Source organism: Stegastes partitus, unplaced genomic scaffold (assembly GCF_000690725.1).
Source record: "Stegastes partitus isolate 25-593 unplaced genomic scaffold, Stegastes_partitus-1.0.2 Scaffold211, whole genome shotgun sequence".
Taxonomy (NCBI): domain Eukaryota; kingdom Metazoa; phylum Chordata; class Actinopteri; family Pomacentridae; genus Stegastes; species Stegastes partitus.
This window is the reverse complement of record NW_007577942.1, coordinates 382,445-404,442: the sequence shown is the minus strand read 5'-3', so window position 1 is coordinate 404,442 and position 21,998 is coordinate 382,445. Positions and strand designations below refer to the sequence as shown.

The following is a 21,998-nucleotide window of genomic DNA, read 5'->3' as shown; positions in this document are numbered from 1 at the left end:
GAGCCACAGAGATTTTTTTTCCCAGTTATTAAAGATGAAAAGACATTACATGCATGGTGTCTTTACTGATATAACAGGACCCTATACTGCTGCTTGATTTATAGAGAACACTCATCTGGGATTCCTGCTTTGTGTCTCTCTCCTTCCCTTCACAGACAGGCCACTGTTCTCCCTGTAGTACAGACTGGTAGCTGTTGGGTAAACTAAAGCTTTAAGTTACACTAATAATTGCTCTTCGTTGTGGTACAAAGCTCCTTTCAGACATGCACTCCTTTCCATGAATCTGACAACAACTTAGCGTGCCGGCTTCATGTCTGACTGAGCCCCCGGTTGTTTTTTTTCTACCAAAGTTGAAATGGCACTCTGACTAGGATGGACACAGTCACATTTCAGCAACACGGCACATTAACAGATGGACACACACAAACCGACGGCACTCTGAGCTGTGTGAGGTGATTTGGGGAGGATATTTTTTTTTCCACATTTCAGCACCAATATTTGTCCGAAAACATCACAGAGAGCACCAAAGACAGAACGCCTGCCAAAATCACAAAGCACCTTTCCCATTCACTCTGCTCTACAATTTCACATCTATTAGGCTACAAACGGAAATGTCGATAAAAATAAAACTTCACTGCGATGAAAAAATAAGACACTAGCAGGTCAGATTAATGAGACTCACCAATAATAAATCTGTTTTTGTTTTGTTTAACAGGAGCCAAAGTTAGGTTTTCTGTTGCCAGTTGTTTGTAGGATTTGTTTAGATAGCTGCAGCGTCAGATAGGATCCATATGCATGTCTCCAAAGAGATTTGTACATATATTACACACGTCATTAATTACTTGTAATTACAAATTATCCCTAACGTGGAAGAGGGATCAGTCTGGGTCAGGATGTAACAGCAGGTCACAATGTCATTCTTTTGAGTTGTCACACATGGAGTCACAGTCTATGAGCTGCAGGTAAATCATCTGTTGCTGTCCTCAGGTTGAAGTCTGAGTTCCAGCTCAGTGTCGGGATATCTTTGATTTTACTGTTGGTAAAGTATTTGGTAGAAAACTGTCACACATGTACAGAATTTTCAGTAATTAGGAAAATTATAGGCTATTAGTTATTTGGACAGTTTGATTAGGCTGCCATTAGTTTAGATTTAGTCTTTTGTATATTAGTGCATAATTAGGTATTGCACGATGTTTGATGTTCTGTCCAATCTCACGTGAATAACAAAGATCGCTGTGGTGGGTTTGCCTGAATGAAGTCATGAGGAGCATTAATGGAAAAGTGATGTATGTCTGAAAGACAGAATGCAATCACTTTAACAGATTGATGAAGGCAGCAATGTATCCCACATATAAAAAGGGGCTTAACTATCAGTATTACATACATCACACCCACCTTCATGGGATAAAGAGATAACCACCAGTAGTGCATCTTATTTTCTGCGATTTTCCAGTGGGTATAACATCAAAGTCACTTTGTTTGAAGGCCAAACTACAAGTCAACAAACCCAAATGTAACAGAAAGTCATAATTCTTCACTGCACACGGAAGTGTGTCCCTTAAGTTGAATTTTACCTTTGCTTCTCTTTTCTTTTTTCATAACTTCCATGATCACAGAGCTACTTGACTGGTCTTTAATGATGTCACCACATGCCCAGATGTCAGCAATTAACTTGATGACTACAATCTTATTATAATCCGTCAGCATAACAGCTTAAAAACTACAAAAACAAGATTTCCAATAAAATAAATTTGCTTTTAAAAGCGGAATTATTAGCTGATGCTGGAGAGCTCTGCCATAAATTCTACTTTATGAAGCTTCCACGTTTTCAGTTTTTGTTGGTGTTGTAAAAAAGGTTATGATTCTACTTTCTGTTTATTATTGAGGTCATAGTGAGTGGTGTTCTGGACTGCACTGCATATATGTGTGTGTGTTTGAGGGTGTCATTTTACTCTGAAGTTAAAGCATTGCACAAAAACAAATTAGATTTAAAAAAAAAAAAAAAACAGGAATTATACAATCCTAAATTTTGAATTGAATCTAACTTGTGGCATTCTTTCTACAATGAAAACAAAACACTGTTTGGAAAGTTTGTTCCAACAGTGTTGCCAAAGTTCCCACAAAACTCAATGGGATTTAAGTCTGACTGGAAAAGCCTACCATCTAGCAGTTTTCCTTTTAGGTTTGGGGTCATTATCGTGCTGTAGTATAAACTCCTGACCAACCCTTCTGTTTCTGCCTTTTTCTCACCATTCTGACAGTTATATACAGCAGCATTTCCTACAGTACAGTATTGTTCTACGGCATTAGAGGGTTTAGGAACTGTTTGTTTTAACATGGCCTTTTTACAGAAGGTTTGTAAGCAATCACCAAAAGTTAGGGCATCTGCAGGAATTGTTTGCTTTAACTTTCAAGGCTAAATTTAGGTCCATTGTATTGCATTAAATTCCACTGTAGAAAAGCTTTAAGATTTTGATCCCTGAAAAAGGCCTGTTTTGTATGTATCTTGTTTTGTACACCTCAGTTTACTGCTTACCTTTTTACCGTTTAAGGTTATTCCCCAGACCTGTACTGCTTACACACTCAAGAGAACTGTATTAACTTCATAGCATTCATTCAAATGTGTCTGTTATCATCTTCCAAGCTTTCTACTCCCATGATCAAAACCTTAAGCTTAATAGAATCAAAACCCACATCCAACGTCATATCAAAGCCACATGGTCCACCAGGTCCTTTTAAAACATCAAACATTTCACGATACATATATAATTTAATTAAAGTCTCCAGCAAATTCTCTGAAACTGCAACTGCACTGTCAAGTTGTTTCAATTCACAAATGGTACAAATTCTTAAGGATCACACAGTTTTTTTTTGAATCGGTGCTACTTTTCCTGCTCGAGTGTCTCCTCAGCCCTCACGGACTGTAGGCAGCGCACTGGAAATCCAGTCAGAAACAACATCCTGTCCCTGGGCCTCTAGGAAGTGACCTCAGCTTCAGAAAGGCCAGATAAAAAGTCCACATCAGAAACAAAAACATCAGGCTGGCTGTAATGAGCTATCCGCCAGGCTCCAGTGTGTTCTGAGGGAGACCAGGTGGTGTGACACACATATGAATCTGATTAGGGGGCCTTCAGATCAACAAGAGGAGACAGAGGGCAGTGGGGTGGGCTGTACAGGGCCAATCAGGACGTTTGTGTATGAGGCAACCATTAGTGGTGTTCAGTGACCTCCATCAGGCCCAGGAACGCTCATGTACTCCTGAGTGGTCAATTTGCAATTTGTGTGTTAAGTACAGAGGTGAGGTTTGGGCATTGTTTTCATGTAAGAAGCAACATGTGAGCAGCCTCAGTGGCTAATATTCCGACATACTCATGCTACTCCCATAGACTGTATAAAAGATGGACGTAGCAACTGGCCCTGAAAAATGAAGCCAACCCGGAAGTGTCAAAAACCTGCAATATCACTGTGTCCACCCTGGCTCCCATAGACTTGAATTGGAAAAGAAGTGATCACAGATCACGAAATACCGCATTCCTACAGCTCAGGATTTTTTTTCTTATTAGTTTTCATTGTCAAGCCCAGAGATCAGGTGGCCAATCTGAAAATAAATCAATACAGAATTTTTTAAAAATCGTCAAAATTTTGCGGGGCAAGGGGCGTGGCTGGCTTGATTGAGGGTCAGCAGCGACGAAGCAGACGAAGCGAGCAGAAGGCGGTAAATGTGGGCAGGCAGAGAGGGCCTGCCTCTCAATCCGTCTGACCAATCGCTGCTCCTATGGCTCCGCCCCCCTCCGACAATTTTTGCGTCATTGGCTCCAAAAATCCAAGACGTCAACCAGGAAGTAGCAAAACCCTGGCTTAATTTTCTCTGTGCAGAAACCAATGAGTGATGTCACGGCAGCTACGTCCATCTTTTATACAGTCTATGGCTACTCCACAAGGTTTAACCTTCTGAACCCCGAAACCCTCTGGAAGGTTTGAAATACATGTCATGTTTTAGAAATCTAAAGCAAAGTTGCACGACTTATCATAGGAAGAAACTGTACAAACAGGAAGAATTGCTAGATATGCAAAATTCAGACACATAATCATATGTGACTATTGGATTTATCGGGGAAAACAATCAAATCTAAGCTTGAAATTACAAAGTTAAAACAAAATCAATTTATATATATATATTTTTAAATGTCAAATGTAAGTCACTTGGTTTTACCACTTTGCATATTTAAAAAAACAAAAACAAAAAAACTAAATTAAAACCTGGTCTCATTGGCACAACTGAGGATCAATGAGCGACTCTGCTTGGACCAACAGTCACAAGACAAAAAATTCAGAGACTTTAAGCTGAACTATAGGTTATGTTTATACAGATAGGAGACAAGTATAAACCCAAATTTTAAATATTAAAGTATATATAGCATGCAGAGTCACCAGACAAGTTGATTCTATTTTTTCCCTCATTTTTGTATCATGAATAATCTAAGAAATTCAACTTTTGTTTTTGTCTTTTCTATGATTCATGGCATTATAACTTTGTTATACTGCCCTAAAAAAAAAAGATGAGTTCTCTCTACTTCTAGCCATGGTTGTACTGTTTCAATAGCGGTGCAGGAATTTTTATTGCAGTAAAAAAATAAGCCCACAGTGAGTTGGGGTTCAGGGGGTTAAATGCTGCTATGTGGAGAAAAACTCATAGTCTCTACATTGAATGTAATACGGGGCATAGAGCACACACGCTCGCACACATACACGAAAGTTATAGCATTTAATTAGACATTTGGTCAGTCAGTTGCTGCCACAGCCAACTACTCACAGGAAAGTCAAACCCTCAGACTAGACACTGAGGACACCGCATGTGTCCTCTATGTCTCTCACCCATCTCTCTCTCTACCCTCATTAAAAGACAGAGGTTTTTGGCACTCGTGTCTGTCGACTCATAATCATACTTCTGTACTGCAAATATCCCGAAACCGCACAAGTGAGAGATGTCAAGGGCACTCCTGGCCTCATTCCTCAACAGTTTCATCCTAGTGCATTGTGCTGCATTTGACTGGACTGTTTAAATGTCTCCTGATATCGGGCAACACAAACAAGCAGACCTGCCGGCCTGGTGGAGAGGATAAGGAATGAAGGGGAAACAGAGGCCATTCTTCTCCTTGTGTGACGGGAATTGTGTTGGAACAAGCACCTGTCACCCCCAAACAATGACCACAGAGGTCGGGCAGCGAGACAGAGACAAGTAGGAGAAGGAGTGAGGAGAAAGAGGATACCAAACAGGTAAAAAAAAAAAAAAAAAAGAAAATGGATCAGTTTGTCTAACTCACTTCCCCTTCTCGCTCTTCCTTCCTCTCTGCCTCAAACAATTTAATCTCTGCAAATTGCATTCCAAAAACAGGCACATGTTACAAAGCCGGGGTCTTACTGCTTCATACAAACAGCTGCATATCATCTGCATAAATGGTTTGCATTGATAATAAGGTGAACCAGCTGCTGAGGCTATCCTATTGGCCTTTACCTTCAACCGCCACATTCCTTTTCCTCCCCCATCACCTTCATCTGTTCCCTGCACCAACTTGACATCTACTTTTTTAAATAGACAAAGAGCAGCAGCATCTCAGTGTCCTTCAGACTCCTTCACATACCCTCTATACAGCCAGAAAAAAAAGGAATGCTGGGCACAGCACAATCCCACACATACAACATGAAAAGAGACTCAGAAAGAGAGAGGAAAAAAAACAAACTTTGTAACCTCAATTCATTGTCCTCTGCAATGACAGTCAGCCCGCTCTGTCGGTTTCAACCGTGAATCACTCCGAATGTGTGCGCCTTACCTCTCTGTCCTTTAACTTCATGGCCAGAACCAGCTGGTTGCGATGGTTGGTCAGCGCTTCACGGTAATTCCCCTTGGAGAAGAATGCCGAGCCCAGATTTCCATGAGCACGGCATTCCCCTGTTTGGTCACCTGGAGAAGAAAAAAGAAAAAAAAAAAAACCCAGAAGAGATGAGAATAGAAACGTATAGAGCTAACACATAATATTTACAGCACAGTCTGCAGGATTACAAACCAACTGGTGTTTATTTCACATCATCCCGCTGCCACTCTTGAACAGTGATGTGATGAACCACATCTATGCCACTGACATGCCACTGCACCCTTAAAAGGGAAAGTGGCCGTTATAAGTTCTCCACAGTAGAGCGGCTTCCCTGACAGCTGGTAGTGTTGATCTCAATGCTCCAGAGGGTGAGAGGGGAAAGCCTTATTATTTCTGCCTGACAGAGAGGCCCCACAGACAGGGCCAAAGTAAAGCGCAAGTCTCTGTGCTCCACCTGAGAACCGCAGCTCCTTATCTCCAGCTGCTCTGCCCAGTCATGTGTCAAAATGTGTGGGGGTGAAAAGAGTGGAGCCAGTCTGTGCTACTCTCTGTTTCCATTTTTTTTTTTTCCCAATCTTACCTTCCTAAGTTTTTCCCATCCTCAACTGTATTTCTTTGAAATTGTCTCCCCTCTTCCGATTTTAATCCCAATACAGCAAATCTATACTTACAGTCAGCAGCATCTATTTCTAAGCAAAGAAATTAGCGTCAACTTCTCGCATTGTTGAATAATCGTCAATGATCGTGCATGACACAAAGGGAAAAACAACGAAAAACTATACTGGAATTCATTAAGAAACACAAGGACAAGGGTCTACAGCTGCACTAGTTGCTATGTGGCCGCACAGAACCAGACCTGTCTGGAGGACGGTCTGTACGTACCCATTATCATTCTGCTATAAGGAAGAAAATGGTCTTAAAATGAAACCGTGTGACAGCTTCAGAGAGAAAGATTACTGTTAGATGGAGCTGTTAACATATCATAGACATGTGAAATGTGATGTGGACGCACATTTCCTTTCATGATTCATCAGAGGCCGAAAACGATGGAAACCGCTGATTTAATTTGCAATAATGGGTTCTATTGTAAAAGCGTGTTGTACTATCTATAGTGTAACAATTTCATGTTAAAAGTAACTACAAGACGCCCCTATAGCTCATGTAGTTGAGCGGGCGACCCATGAACAGCGGCTATCGTTCCCTGAAGCAGCGTTCGTGGGTTCAACTCCTGCTCACGACTCTTTGCTGCAGGTCTTTCCCCATTCTTCTCCCCTCTTTCCTGTCTATCTCTACTGCTCTAAATAAAGGCAAAAAGCCCCAAAAATATATTGAAAAAGTAACCATAGCTGCCAAATAAATGTACTAGAGTAGAAAGGACAATATTTCCTTCTGAAATGTATTGAAGTAGAAGTATAGTCGCATAAAATTGAAATAAAGTACAAGTAGCTTACCTCTAAATGATACTGAAGTACAGTACTTAAATAAATGTACTTAGTTACTTTCCACCATTGAAAATGCACAGAGGAAATGAGAGCCGTACACCCACAGTCTACACTGGGGTGTTGGACTTGCTGCTACTTTAGGCACAGTGGTGCTTTTATTGAGCTAAATGCTACCATTAGTATGTTATGTTACTTGAACTGATAATGTTAATATGCTGGCATTTATCAGACAAAATATTTACAATTGTCAGTTGAATGTCAGCAACCTAACCTTTGCAAGATACGTTCTAAACATTAAGTATAATTACAGCTAATGGAAATGTCATTGGTTTGTAGGCATTTGGTCAAAAACCAAAATGACAGACAACTTATATCACACTTTGACCTGTTATTTGGCACTGGAGGAAAAGTCAGGCAACAACCTTCATCATACAAAATCTAATGAAAATCATTCCAATAGATTTTTTTAGGATATTTAATTGATCACTGGCTAAAATTAATCCAAATGATTTCCCACACATTAGTTTACAAATGATAAAATATTCAAACGTTTCCAAACGTTATCTTCTGAAAATCTAATAATCCTCGTGACCCGACAGAAGATAAAGAAGTGTGTAGAAAATGGATTGATGGATTGTTGAATCCAGTACGTCATTCTGTTATTTGGCATTGATAATTGACTCTGGGACCCAACTGTATGTGAATCCATCCATCCATTATCTATACACCGCTTAATCCTCACTGGGGCCGCTGGGGGTTGGAGCCTATCCCAGCTGACTCAGGGTGAAGGCAGGGGACACCCTGGACAGGTCACCAGTCTATCACAGGGCTACACTTAGAGACAGACAACCAAGCACACTCACATTCACACCTACGGACAATTTAGAATCACCAATTAACCTCAACATGTTTTTGGACTGTGGGAGGAAGCCGGAGAACCTGGAGAGAACCCACGCTGCACAAGTAGAACATGCAAACTGCACATAGAAAGCAGCCCTGTGATTAAACAGTTACTTAAAAAACGAATCAACACATTAATAGATAATTGAGTAATAGAAGTTGAAGCTATATTATTATTCCCTCCTCCCCAGGCAGGGGGTCTTACCTAAGGTCTTGGCCACCTCTAAGTCCTGCTGCATGTAGCTGGTGCTCTTCTCTGTGTTGCCCAGGGACCAGTGGGCGCTGCTGAGGGCCGAGAAGACGGAGCCGCGTAGCTTGAGGCTGCATGTGCCGATCTTCAAAGCGGCTTCCAGCACCACAACAGAGGCGGTGTGGTGGCTTGCTGTCAGCAGCTCCTGGCCAATCACAGACACCACCACAAACGGACTTTTGTCCAGCTTCATCTTTTGCAGCTGCTGATAGGTGGGCTCGAGAGAATCTGTGCAGGAAGGACATGAGTAAGACTGAGATTAGAAACAGACTGCGAAATATGCCAAAACATAACTTTGTGCTGACACAGTGACTGACAGCAACACATGACACTGATTGCGGTAACGGCGTTTACCAACTCTGACAAAGGTGACTGCTGTCTGAATTCAGATTCTACTTTTCTCCAGTAATGGTTGTGTTTTGTCTGCCTCGATAAGCATAGCCTGTAGCCTGACTGAGTGACGGCTTTCACCGACAATTTAACAATAACTCAATATAGGAGCCATTTTTCTGTTCTTCCACTCTGACTGGGGTAATCTCAGACATTTTCCAACTGCGCTGCATAAAAATGGCACAAGTTTAGACCATTGTGGGCAACTGGCTTTACAAACCACAGAGCGAAATTATATTTCTGCCTTTTCTTTCAGGCGATAACGGCTGTGTGAGAGAGAAAAGACCGATGAGAAGGTTTAGCGATAGAGTTTAAAGAGTGACGGGGAAATGAATGCAGCTAATGCACAACAGTAGCGGCGGCGGAGGAATGCAGAGCAAAGGAGACACGCAAGGTGACCTCTGAAGAGGCTGAAAATGCACACAATGACATAAATCAATGGTGGGCCGCGTGGGATTCGGGATCCACAGCCCCTCCAGATTACAAAGCCCTCTGGCAGACACCAGCATCGAACCACATGAAGGAGGGGGCAAGGAAGGCATGCCCAAGTATATGTGTGTCTTTGAGTCTATTGATGCATTTGTGTGCCTTTGTGTATATACTTGAATTCCTGTATAGGATTGTATCTGGGGAATGAGTAATTGTCCTGGCCCTGTGTTTGCAAATATTTTGGGGGGGGATTTGCTATTAATTAGGTCAAATCACTTTACAGAAGCTTGCATGGTGCTGCTGCGCCTGTGTGGTCTCATGTGTAGCCTACATTTTATCAAAAGGCCCAGGCTTTCATAAAGTGTTTCATCTGTTTAGACAAACATTTAGGCACAACAAGTACACAGTCACAATATCTGAACAAACTCAATATTTCTTGGAAAGCCACACACACACACACACACACACACACACACACACATAATGTGAGATGCATCCTCACAAAAGCACTCAAAAGCATAACTGATGACGCTCTTTCAAGAGCATCGCTTCTGTTCCAGCACTTGGCAGAATGTCGTGCATATGGAGACAGTGCGTGCATATAATATCCATTCATAGCTTGTAATTGCCTTCAGAGTGACACCGAGAGCTGAGTCATAAATCAAACACTGAGAGAATGCTTTTTTAAAAAGGTGTCATGACTGCCGCACTCGTAAACAGGTAGTTATGACAACACCGGGGTGCGTTGTTTCACACACATACACGAGCGCGCGAGCAAACGCTGGTGCCAGTTTTTATGGAGCCTTGTATCGAGATGTGAAGCAAGAATTACAGCCTCCGTCTCATTGACATGCACACAGGTAACAACAGAAAGTCATAACAGTCATTTCACCGCCAACTTTCTTCTCTCATGCCTTCTTAGAAAAGCCTTTTTTTAATATTACTGTTGCAGCCAGTGCCACACCTTGTTGCAGTGACTGTGTAGCTGCAGAAATACATATCCCAAATGTATTCTGCCTTCCCTTTCATGTGAATAAAGACACAAGTCATGAACTCATTCTCTTGTATTTGACTGGAGAGGATATGAAATACTGTAAAACTTTAAATATGTTTTTAAATGTTAATCATTGTTTTTATGTGAGCAGCTACTACCATATAATATCCATCATCTGCCACCCTATTCAGTTACAAATAACAAATTAAATTCCATAACCAGCTGGATTTAATGTGTTCATTTGTGGTTATGAAAAGACAAACACAGGAGATGGAACAAATCCCATGAAAAACCAAACAGTTTTCCCCATCTTGCCTGTGGCACTTAGCACAAAGTCTGCTGGTTTCTACTAAAGATATAAACCTCATGTAAAAACAGATCAGGAATATATACTTACATAAACAAAAAAGCTCCTGTGTGGATACCTGTGCACTGCTGTTTTCAGCAAAGATTACTCAAACAGGCTTTTAACATTGTTTTGGTGTGCTAGAGAACATTTACCGCAGCAGGACGGTGCATGTGAGATTGATTTAAAGTAAACTACAGTACCAATGTTCTTTGTAATGAAGGAAAATGCCACCCAGTGCGGCGGCTCACTGATGTGTTTTTCTAGTTATGCAACTGAAGAATAGGGCCAGGATTATTTTCATTTTTGATTAGGGCCAAACGATTTCTCTGAAAGATATTGCAACTACCATTTGATTTGTAATAGAATATTTTAGAGGTATGCTTCAATTCAATATTCACTGTATAATTTAAAATGTGGTCAGGCATTAGCACATGAAATACTGCATAACATACATCCTACACTGCAGCAATATATGCTAATTGCATTGTTTCAAATCGTGAGTTGGATTTCAAACTTTTGCCACTTGATCTGTTGACTATTTTCTTGATTAACTTGTTTGGTATATAAAGTATCAGAGAATGGAGAAAAATCAGTGCTTCCAAACGTCTTGATTTGTCCACAACCCAAAGACAATCAAGTTACTGCTGACGCAGAGTAAAAGAAAACCTGTAAATATTCAAATTAAAGACTCTTCTTCCACACAAAATGGACCAATCGTATGCGGCCGACTTTGGTAAAGAGAAGCAAGTTGTTGTAATAGAGATCCATGAAGAAAATGAACATTTATTACTGCCAATGATGCAAGAGAGGAATGCTGTAAACTGTTAACCATGCATGTAAGTTAATATCTTCATTTTACCCCTCAGTGGACTCTTAGCACCTGCTGCTTGTTTCTAACGTGACAGCTGCATGACGGCTCACTTACACTGTAAACTTCATACATTTAAACATGAGCACATTAAGCCCAACACTGTTGTATATAATGATGGATATGTAGAAACGAACAAATGTAAAAAATGTTTGTGACTGAATATTCTCAGTGATGAATACCAATAGGCTAATCAAATTTCTAACATGTGTAATTCCAACTGTGTAAAATGGAATTGGAAGTAAATCAGAATCATGCATTAGAAGATATTTATGCATTTTCTGCATTGCCAACTGAATGCATGTAGGCAACACAACAAATACAGTTTGTTAATGCGTGGTGTTGTTCAGTGGGATTATTAACATATAGTTCAACAGGTTCGCAGATATAATGTATTCCCTCAGCTGAGAATCTATCACTCACAGACAATTTTAAGGAGCACAATTAGTGAAACGTTGATGTTTCTTAGAATCGATTTTAATCCCCAACTCTGAGCAGAACATCCTCCGGTGCAGGTTAGCTGCAGAGCATCAGTTACCATGGAGATCTAACCAGGTTAAAAGAGAGCCACCTTTGTGACATTGAAAAATCTGGCTTTGGGCTCAACATACCTCGCTAACCCATTAATCTTGCTTCGTAGTACACCCCTCCGCTGTCAGGTTAAGTTACATAACAGCCCCTGTGGTGCTCGTAGTGTTTAAGAATCAAAGGCACTTTGCTCAAAGGCACCTCAGCAGGACAGATTCTAATGAAGACAGTGCCCAGATTCTGTAGTTAAAGGACAATCTTTTAACAGCGAGTAATCCCGCCTGGGTCAATAGCTGCTGCGCTGTGAAGCAATTTCGTCTATGGTTTATCTGGAGGGATCTTCAAGTGAGAAGCACTTTTTAGTTAGCATATGTGAAAAACAATACAATAATTAAAGCTAATTGACCCGTTGGACTCTCTCCATCCCAAAGCAGCTAAATGAGGAGCAGAACTAAAGCAGGATGAACAGTAAGAATATTACCCATGTGACTGCATATATACTAAAACAAAGAGTCGGATATATGAAAATGTGAAAAGCTGATTTCCCACAGCTCGTTCAATAACACAGATGGACAATCCTGATACCGGAGGAAGAACTGTTACCAGAATGATTGGATGGAGACAGACGTACAGTAAGGAGAGGGAGGTGAGGCTGCACTAGTGAACACTTGTGTGGCAAGCCTTTGCTGAGGACTGAATTGTACATGACACAGAATTATAAAAAGAAGAATTAAACATACAATATTAAATTTTACTTTGGATACCAGGCACGCTTTGATGAATTCACTACCCACTGAGTCCTCAATGACATACATGCCTTCATATAATTCTCTGAGGTTCGTTAGCTGTCTTCTTTTGTCCTAATTTATTTATTTGCTCCGTTTGATATGCATGTCATCAGCGGGATCTCTTCAGCCGGTGGCAAGAAATAAACTTAACAACGCTTTGAAAAGAAAAAAAAAATCACAATGTGTCGAGATGTCTGTTGTTAGATAAATGACTGAGATAAGTGAGCACCGCAATCACAGCTAGATACAATCAGCTCTTTCTTGGCAGCAGGGCAGCTACACAGAAGGAAAAACTGCCGTGTGTACAGAACATATACTAGAAAAGATTTAAGTGTAATTGCGAAAGGATTACAACTTTCGAGTGTAATAAGAATGTTTTTCAAACCCAAAACAAGCCAGCAGACAGCCAAATAAGAACAATAATTTAAAGACCGCTCACACTCGAACATTTTTTACCTTGTTAACATGTCCATATGGTGCTTTTTATATGCTGGAAGATATATCATAAGCAAAATAAGCAGCTGGCAACATGGCTGAGCGTTTCTGCCTTCAGACTGCAGTGTAACTATGGCTTCAAACTAAAGGAACCAATGCTGTCAACTTGCAATGCAGGACTTTCCTTATCGTTATTCTTCCTCAGAATCAGTTTTCAGTTCAAATGTGTATAGCGGAATTCCTCCAATTTTACAACTTGAAATTGAGATGCAGCGAGCAGTGTCAGGAAGGGCGGACAAAGAGGCAGGGGCTGATCTGCATATTCTAACGGAAGCAACAGTGTGAAGTTACATCTAAGCCATTTTAAAGCAAGAGGGCAATATTTTCATGAAGAAAAAAAAATCCAAATCTGTAACTTTGATACACAGATGAGTTTTTGGAGGTTTAATCAATGAGCGGAGAGGGACTTTAATGTGTATATAGGCTTTGACGGGATCAACAAACCTTAAATGCGGTTCAAAGTGAAGCCACTTCTTCAAGGTGTTATGATAAATTCTCTTGAACTCAGATTAAATTGGCAGGAGAGCTAATCAACAAACTGAATCCTGGGATGCTACGTGGCCGATAAACACGGCAGGCAGGAACATGGCGCTCTTCCGCCTTGAAGGAGAGAAAGTGACGCTCGCCTACCTTTCACTTATCGGGGGACTTTGGCTGAGTAACACTGATTATCCTCCCTGTTTGCTGGCGTAACATTGATTACCGTCTCCCGGTGCCAGGAGCCCCTCTGAGAGGATCATTGCTCTTAATCCTTTGACCTAGCTACCTCTCCTCAACACACCTTGGATTAGGTCCTCCGGTGGCTGCCTGGCACTCAGGGAAATAGGGTAAACAATTAAGAGATTAAGTGGCTTGGGCTAAATGTTGGTCTTCCCCTACTGAGAGGACCCATTCTGGTCCATAATGCGCTGGTCTGGGCTCACTCCCAAACCCTTTTCTTGTTTTGGTTCCAATGACAGGCTTATATGCTCACTGTCACTAAGATGGGCTCTCCATCCTTTACTCTCTTTGCAATATATTTCTTTTTTTTTTTCTCCTTTGCATTCGCACACAAACACTCAGAAGAGCACTGTATTCAATGAAAGAAAAAACTGATTCCTCACAGAACAAAGCCCTTCAGAGCTACTGATCTCATTGCACAGTTCAGTAATTTCTGGATTATAAAACAAGGCCACATTTATTCAGAGGCGCAGTTTCAGCATAGTTTGGCAAAGAGGTGATGACAAAGCAAGACTGCAGGATGACTCAGTCTATGTTGGCAGTCTGTGCCATCCAGTTCTGAAGCATATTAAATCCTCCGCAGTGGTCATCTGAGGTAAAACTGTTGCCAGGTTTGTTTTGAGGCTCATTAGGCTGGCCCGCGCTGATTACTCATGGACAATCAGGTCACTGCAGTTGCCCGATACAAGTGATAATAATGCATAACAAAAAGAACACATTTTAGTGACAATCTTGGCCTGAATACGCTACTTATAAATCCACTCAGCTTTAGGAAAAAGGCTTACACAGGGGCAGACACAGACAATGGTATTAGTGTTGGATGCTCATTAAGATAACAGGCTATCTGTGCGTGTGATCAGCCTGACTGACAATAAGATATGCTGAAGCTGCAGGCGGTGTGCCGCACAGTCCGGAGGTAAGTACTTGACACCAACAGTCAGTCACAAAGACAGAAAGATGGACAGATAGAGAGATGGCCTGTCTACAGAACGGGTACAAAAGTGACAGGTAAAGTCACCCCCACCGCATTCATTGACTGACAGAGTGAGGATTATCTGCGAGACAGGCCGCTATAGGACAAAACGAAGAAGATGGCGAAGCAGACAGACACTGACGTACACATGAGCTTACAATACACGTGTTCAGCTGCCATTTTTCTCACCTCGTAGCGGCGACTTCATGGCTGCTTCCACCATGCCCACCAGTAGCTGGAGGCTCTTGGGGTCTTGGGCCAGCCCGGAGGCGAAGGCGGCCAGAGCGTCGGCATGGCGACCAAGGTACTGAAGGGCAACACCCTGTCGGAAGTATGCCTGCAGAGAGAGAGGGAAAGAGGTAACAGACAGAGTTATCAGGGCTCCAGTCTTTCGCCACAGCATGAGGCTTTATTCAAACACATTAACAGACACACTCATTTCACGCCATTTGCATTTTTTCCACATGAGCAGTTTTCCGAACATGGCACCTCTCTCCTTTGTATTCCCATAATAGAGTGATCACTGGGTTTTTTGTACTTGTTAATTGGATTATAAGTTTTACATAAATGCACATGTTACACTCTGGCTGGCTGCCTTCTCAGGAGCAACTATTGTTTTTCTATTGAGTGTTTTGGGTTGTTGTTTTTTTTTTTCTTCTTCTTCTCTGTTTGCTGTGGGAGTAAACTGCACAAGTAGAGCGCTGGGATTTCTGTTTGGCTGTGTAAGAAAAAAGTCAAGAGAAAGAAAAAGGAGAATGAGACAGAGCTACTTACTGAAGTCTGTCTGTAGCTCCAAAAGGAACACTCATAAATACTTTAAATTGTGCATTCCCTTTGACAGGACGCCGTTGTAAAATAGTAACACAACTGGCCGGATTCTGTTTATGCCATATTTTTTACATCAGATATGTACTTGTGTCACTTTTTGGGTACGTGAATGGCTCTTCAAACAGACAAAAATTAAAAAGATTTGTCATCCACTCATTTATTCATGGCGCTGAGACAGTCACATCTTTGGAAGTATAATAATTCAGTACCACTGAGACATTAACTGCATCTAACTTGTGACATACTGTATCTTTCTGTGAGAGACTAAAAATGCTTTGGAACATTCTGCAGACTGAAACCTAAAACAGACGCTGTCTCTCTGATCCAAAGCCCCATCAATAAGTGTGTTTTTTTTCCCCAGCATGTCTGTTTGGACTCACTAGAGAAAAGACATGTTTCATCCAGGCGAGTGTGTTTGTGTCTAAGGCCTGATCAGACAATAATCCTAGTGAGTTGGTAAACCTGACTCCGGTCCAGTCTAACAACAGCAGCAAAAAAGAAGATGGAACAACATTCAGCTCATTATTCACGATCCAAACCACTAAATCCCCTCAAGAGAAAGCAAACTGTCTCTCAGAATAGTCATAACTGGGCTCGAGTCTCAGAAACACGCAATTACAGCAGTAAAGCATGGGGGAAATGAGGGATGAGCATTGTGTGAGGCAAAGAAACAACAGACTCTGTCTCAAATTTAAACTGTCATGTTTAGACTTCTTGTTTTTATGGTGTCTTTTGCTTGTGTGGGGCTGCAGCAGTCCAGACTGTCTGCTGGCCACCTCCTCGCTGAGCAGGCAGTCACTCCACTCACTGCTTCCAAAAGTGACACTAGGGCTAATTTGCCATTAGCATCTAAGAGGCCTTTTCATTAGTCTTCCCAAGCTTCTCTGTTAGCACCACGAGGAAGTGAGAAAGGCGGGGAGGATTAGGGAAAATGAGACATGACATCGAATTTATAGAGACCAGTAATTAATTTTGCTTCCGTCCAAGCCCCCCCACCGACTACCAATCTCTCTCCAGACCCGCTGCCCTCCCTCAACATTTCTACCTCCCTCTGCTTGCATCACAACTCCATTGAAAATGACGAGGACAGAGATTAAATTCAAAGCATTAACCTTTGTTCTAACACTGTTATTATATGAGGGGAGCGCGGACCAGGGTATCCGCTCAATATTAATTGCATCTAGTGGCGGTGGAGTTTGGGCAGGATACGTTAGGGTTGAGAGGCCCACAAACGTTTCGCCCAAGGGAACGAAAGACATTTAAAAGCACTTCTCCCTTTGATTAGATTTACCCTGCAATATGACTGCTCTCCCTTTCATTCTCCTAAGCGCCGTGCCCCGGCTGAGACGACCGGGGGGAAAGAAGATGAGAAAAAACGATGAATAAAATAAGGCCCGCTTCAAACAAAAATTGGCATCTTCTTTAATCATGTCATTGTTGCCCGTCCCGTCCAACGTAAGGTTGAAAGACTAGACCGGGCAGAGAATGCATTAAAATCCTGCAAACCCAAGCAGCAAAATAAATGCACGAACAAAAGCACCACGGCAAAAAATGACAGGATCAATGTGCCGTACAACCTTATGTGATTTTTTTTTTCTCCCATTAATCCCCCACTGCCTTCAAAACACATTTTTTTTGTTTTTTTTTTTTTCTCCCATTAATCCCCCACTGCCTTCAAAACACATCATGTGGCTGCACAAAGACGTACACATGATATAACCTCAGCCTTTGCATAATCCAACAAGTCAATTCAAGCAGGGGCTGCTTATAAAACAGAGGGTTCAATTCAATTTACATTACAGTGGCTGAATACTAATTACAGACAATGGCGGGAGTGATACTGATGAAAGGCTCAAGATAAACTGAATCTGACATCCTTAAGTAAAAGCCTGAATAAGATAGGACACCACTAAGTCGCACATAAGAGCTAAAGCTGCAGAAATAACACCAACAGGTTGGCTATGCTGTCGGCAGAAAGCGTCTTGAGTGAAGGGAGAGCAAGATTTTACCCCTACACATTTTTTTTTTTTAAATCCACGCTTAACAGGATCTTTTCTAAAAACACAGCAGTATCTGCTCCGAGCCGCTGCTACAGTGATTAGCGCAGCCTCTAGCTCTTTGCCAGAGACAGAAATTGAGAGAAAGAGATAGAGTGATGTTCAGTAGAAGGGAAAAGAACGAAAGACAGAGCATTACAGCGACAGAAAGTGCTCCACAGATTAACTTTGCCCTGTCAACATACAGCATCAGATACAAAACTGAATGGTACAAGTCAGCGCTTAAGCTTTCAGCCAAATACCAGCTCCCTAAACAGGATGCATAATAGAAAATCACTCAAAGCGAAGTTCTCACAGACAACATGCCCTCCTGAAATGTGACACATCTGTTAGGCATCTTGTACAACATGACACCCACAAACCAAGACTTCTAATAATGTGTTTTGCCTGGAATTCAATCCGGAGTAAATTATTGAACTTTCCTGCATCCTTAGCCTCCTGTATTTAATGCAGCAATGTGCTGATACCACAGAAGACTGTATGGAAGAGGGAAGGTTCGTCGTTCTCACCCGTGGGTAAATCCCGAGAGCGCTAATACGCATGTGCATCGCTACATGTGTGTTTTTGTGTGTGTGTGTGTGTGAGCAAAAAGAGAGAGGGAGAGAAAGAGAGAGGCTACAAAACACTTACGAGTAAGAGAGAGGATAAAAGCTTTTCTTCTTTCTCCAACATTTTAATATTTCATGAATGCTTGTTTGATGTAGTTTTAAATATTCATGTTTTTATGCTTAGGAGGAAGAGGGAAATGATGCAAAAAAAATAAAAAAATCACTCTGATATACAGTGCTGCACACTGTGAGGCACCAACGTTCTCCACGCACACGCACACACACACACACACACGCACACACACACACACGAATAAGCTCGAGACCACGATCGCATACGCTCTCTTTTGCTCTAACAAGGCACTTACAATGAAACATGGACAATTTTCTTCAAGTGACAGCTCTGTTGTTCACAATAAGGCTCACAGTCGGAGCAGCTGAACAGAAAGTTGACAAGATTAAGATTGTAAGTTTGGCGCAAGACCAGCTGTTGGAGGCTCTTTTTCTATTAGCAGATTAATGTCTCGGCAGATGTCCTTGCCCCCTTCTTAGGCTCCTCTTCAGTGTACTATAACCCCAGGGGCGTCCTCAGCCCCTGGGAGCACGTCTGTGTTTGCACTTGTCTATCCTTATTCAAGATCTGGGCCTAACAGGCTTAAAGGAAGAATTCAATGAAAATGTATTTTGACTGGCTGCGCTGTTGCAACAAATTGATGTGAACATCGAGCGAGTATGATCTGGCATACGGCAATGAAGATTTACTGTATCAAAGCATCCTGCTTGATACAAATGACTGTACATAGCTCCTTATGTAGCACTTTATAGTAGGATGAATGCTGACAAAGCATTCACACCGTTGTGGAAAACCTTGTTCAGTCAAAAGGTCATTGCGTATGTCCACAATGCATCCTCCATCTGAGTTCATTTCCACAGGTTTCGCTGGAAAATGTATTAAATGTAGTGACTAAATGCATACTAAACATCTACTTGTTTACTCTTCCCAGAATATGTCAGTTTCAGCAGGAAATCAAATTGCCTGAGTAATTTGTAAATGCTTTGTATCAAGGGCACTGGAGCTGGAAATCTGCCCATGTTCAGGTTCTTTACAAACAGCTGAAGCTGCTTTCTGCCACACATTCAGAGGTGTAAAATCTCAACGGCATTGATGTCTCTCTAAACAAATAGCATAACTCCTCGTACACAATGTAGGCGACCTGTCACTGAACCGACACTTCCAGCTGTGCCCCAGTAGCCCACGGCCTTGTGCAGCTTGCTGAGTCCTGATCGGTGATCAGCAATAATAGAGATGCACTCAAATGTGGAAATCGATAAAGGCAGCGTAAGCTCCATTTAGACCGTGCCACACCCTTCGCCGCTGTTTAGGATACGCCTGCTGCAGATGGTTTCTGATCCCCCACAGGGCAAGTAGTGCCAGTGCAACGACTCTGAACAGAAACCCCGCGGGCGACATAATGGAACCCAAATCAGTCCATCAAATAGGGACAGCAGGCTACAAATACACAGCACACACACACACAAATACAAACTGTAGAAAAATACGTCAATATCTCCTCGAGAAAACCAACCATCTGTCTCCAACAAACATGTATTACTTGAAATCAGCTTTCCACACAGGCCAGGATGCTGGGATGAGATTAACACTAATAGTGTGACAGGAACAAAGGGATTGCTGCTGTTCTTCCCTCTTTGCTCTTTAACTATAGGTGTTGTTGCCTGGTTTCCAGTGTGTGGCCCAGAAATGTCATGTGTCGACCAGGGTTTAAGACATGCACTGGCGACATCCCTTGCACATCTCTGCCTCTACACTTTCAAGGTGACACAGTCGATTCGCAGGGTACACAAAATGTCAGCTGCTTAATTTAATATCCAGGGATAACTGTCGACCATGACAAATTAGCTGGGGGAACAGCTGAAAAAAGTGAAATGGAATGATTGCTGCTTTGGGCCAACTGCCCTTCAAGTTGACAAGCTGAAAGCCACAGAAGAAGCACAATGGAGACTACTTAATGAAAAACTGTTTTTGAAGCAAAATCTGTGATTTTTTTTTTAATCCATCACCTGCATCCCCCTCCAGGTACAGATCACTGTCCCCCAGGAATGAAGAGGTCTGAGGTCAGTAGTCACAGAGGGGCAGTGGGGGGGCAGAGGCATTACATCCATCGCCTTGGGCCAAACATAAACCTCTGCCCTTAGGGTCACAGGGATAGATTCATGACACAGCTGCCTGTCTATTACCATCTCCCCAATCTAATAAGCCCGAACCCTAAACCGGCAAACAACCCTGACCTACATCGATCAACTGCGTTTTTCTGTGAATATGTGTCGTGTCAGTGAGAAAAAACAGTGACAGACTCATTTTTCCTCACATCAACTGACAGACTTCTTCATTAATCCAGCTAATCAATGAAAAATGTTGCGCTTTCAGGATTTTGTTTTGTCCTACATGCTGACTTGGAAGGCTTTTGTAGAACAGCCCTGGTCAAGGGTGCAGGGATTGTTTTCTTTTTTTTTTGTGTTAACAACATAAGCCACATCAAAGGTGCATGTTAAGCACTTATGCAAGTCAAATGGAGGCACCTTACAATCTGCATGAAGGTAGACACAGTAAAATATTTATGATCCATTGATGTATTCCTCCCTAAGGGCGTTGTAGACTCTGGTGATTGCTGTTCCATCTAAAGCCCTTAATTAGCCCATTAGATTAGATGGCTTTAATGAGAGCAAATTAAACAGATCATTCTTTGTGGAGCTGGCAATTTAAGGGTAAATGTTTCATTATTCAGTGAGTGGCGACAATGAAACCCAGGTAAACTCCAGGTTGCCTGGTGGAGATTTCAGCATGAGAGACATTGTAGTACTCTCTCACGGCTGCAAGGAATCGATTAGCCGGCTCACATCAAACTGGCAGGCGGCGTAGGACTTCAGATTGGAAAAGGTCATCGTCAGGTATGCGGAATCAATGCTGAGCACTCTGTATTCACCGTGTCTCGCATTATCTGACTGGGGGATGGTTTAACGTTTTTTAAAAACAATTACCAAAAGACAAAGAGAACCTTCAATAAAAAAAAGGTCAGGGCTTGTGACCAGCGAAGTGTCATGTGGTGAACATCTATTGTGACAGTCGCAGTGAAACAGAAGGGAAAAAAACTCATATTGCTCATTTATCACAAACAGATGAAACAGCACAATAGTGGCAAGCTGTGGGGTCGTGCAGTGACACGCTGTCACAATGCACTGTTTGGCAGAGGAAATTCAATTTTCTTTCTGCTACGTGCATGTCCACCATAACTGATGGTTTTCACAAAGGAAACAGACCAATAGAAAGTGATAAACCAGCAGATAAAATCGGAATGTGCCTGTAGCTTATTCCAAGCATGTTAATTCCAATGTTAGAAAAGCCATGTCACACTCCACCGCTATGATTTATAGCCCGATTTGTCACATGGATGCAGCTAGCATACTTGCATTCCCATTAGCATCTTAAGAGTCCTTAGATGTGCGGCTGAGAGGGTCAGGGTGCTAAACAGATTTCCGTGCCCCTCTCA

General features: G+C 41.9%; 1 protein-coding gene across 1 annotated transcript in view; it reads right to left on the bottom strand.

The window, feature by feature from the left end:
* Positions 1 to 21,998, bottom strand: part of LOC103356623 (tetratricopeptide repeat protein 28) — a 125,692-nt gene that overhangs the window by 62,482 nt on the left and 41,212 nt on the right. Inside the window, exons 2-4 of the mRNA XM_008280846.1 lie at positions 15,189 to 15,336; positions 8,421 to 8,693; positions 5,832 to 5,962 (exon numbers count right to left, since the gene is read on the bottom strand). Coding sequence (XP_008279068.1) covers positions 5,832 to 5,962; positions 8,421 to 8,693; positions 15,189 to 15,336 — 552 coding nt within the window. The remainder of the gene's footprint in view (positions 1 to 5,831; positions 5,963 to 8,420; positions 8,694 to 15,188; positions 15,337 to 21,998) is intronic.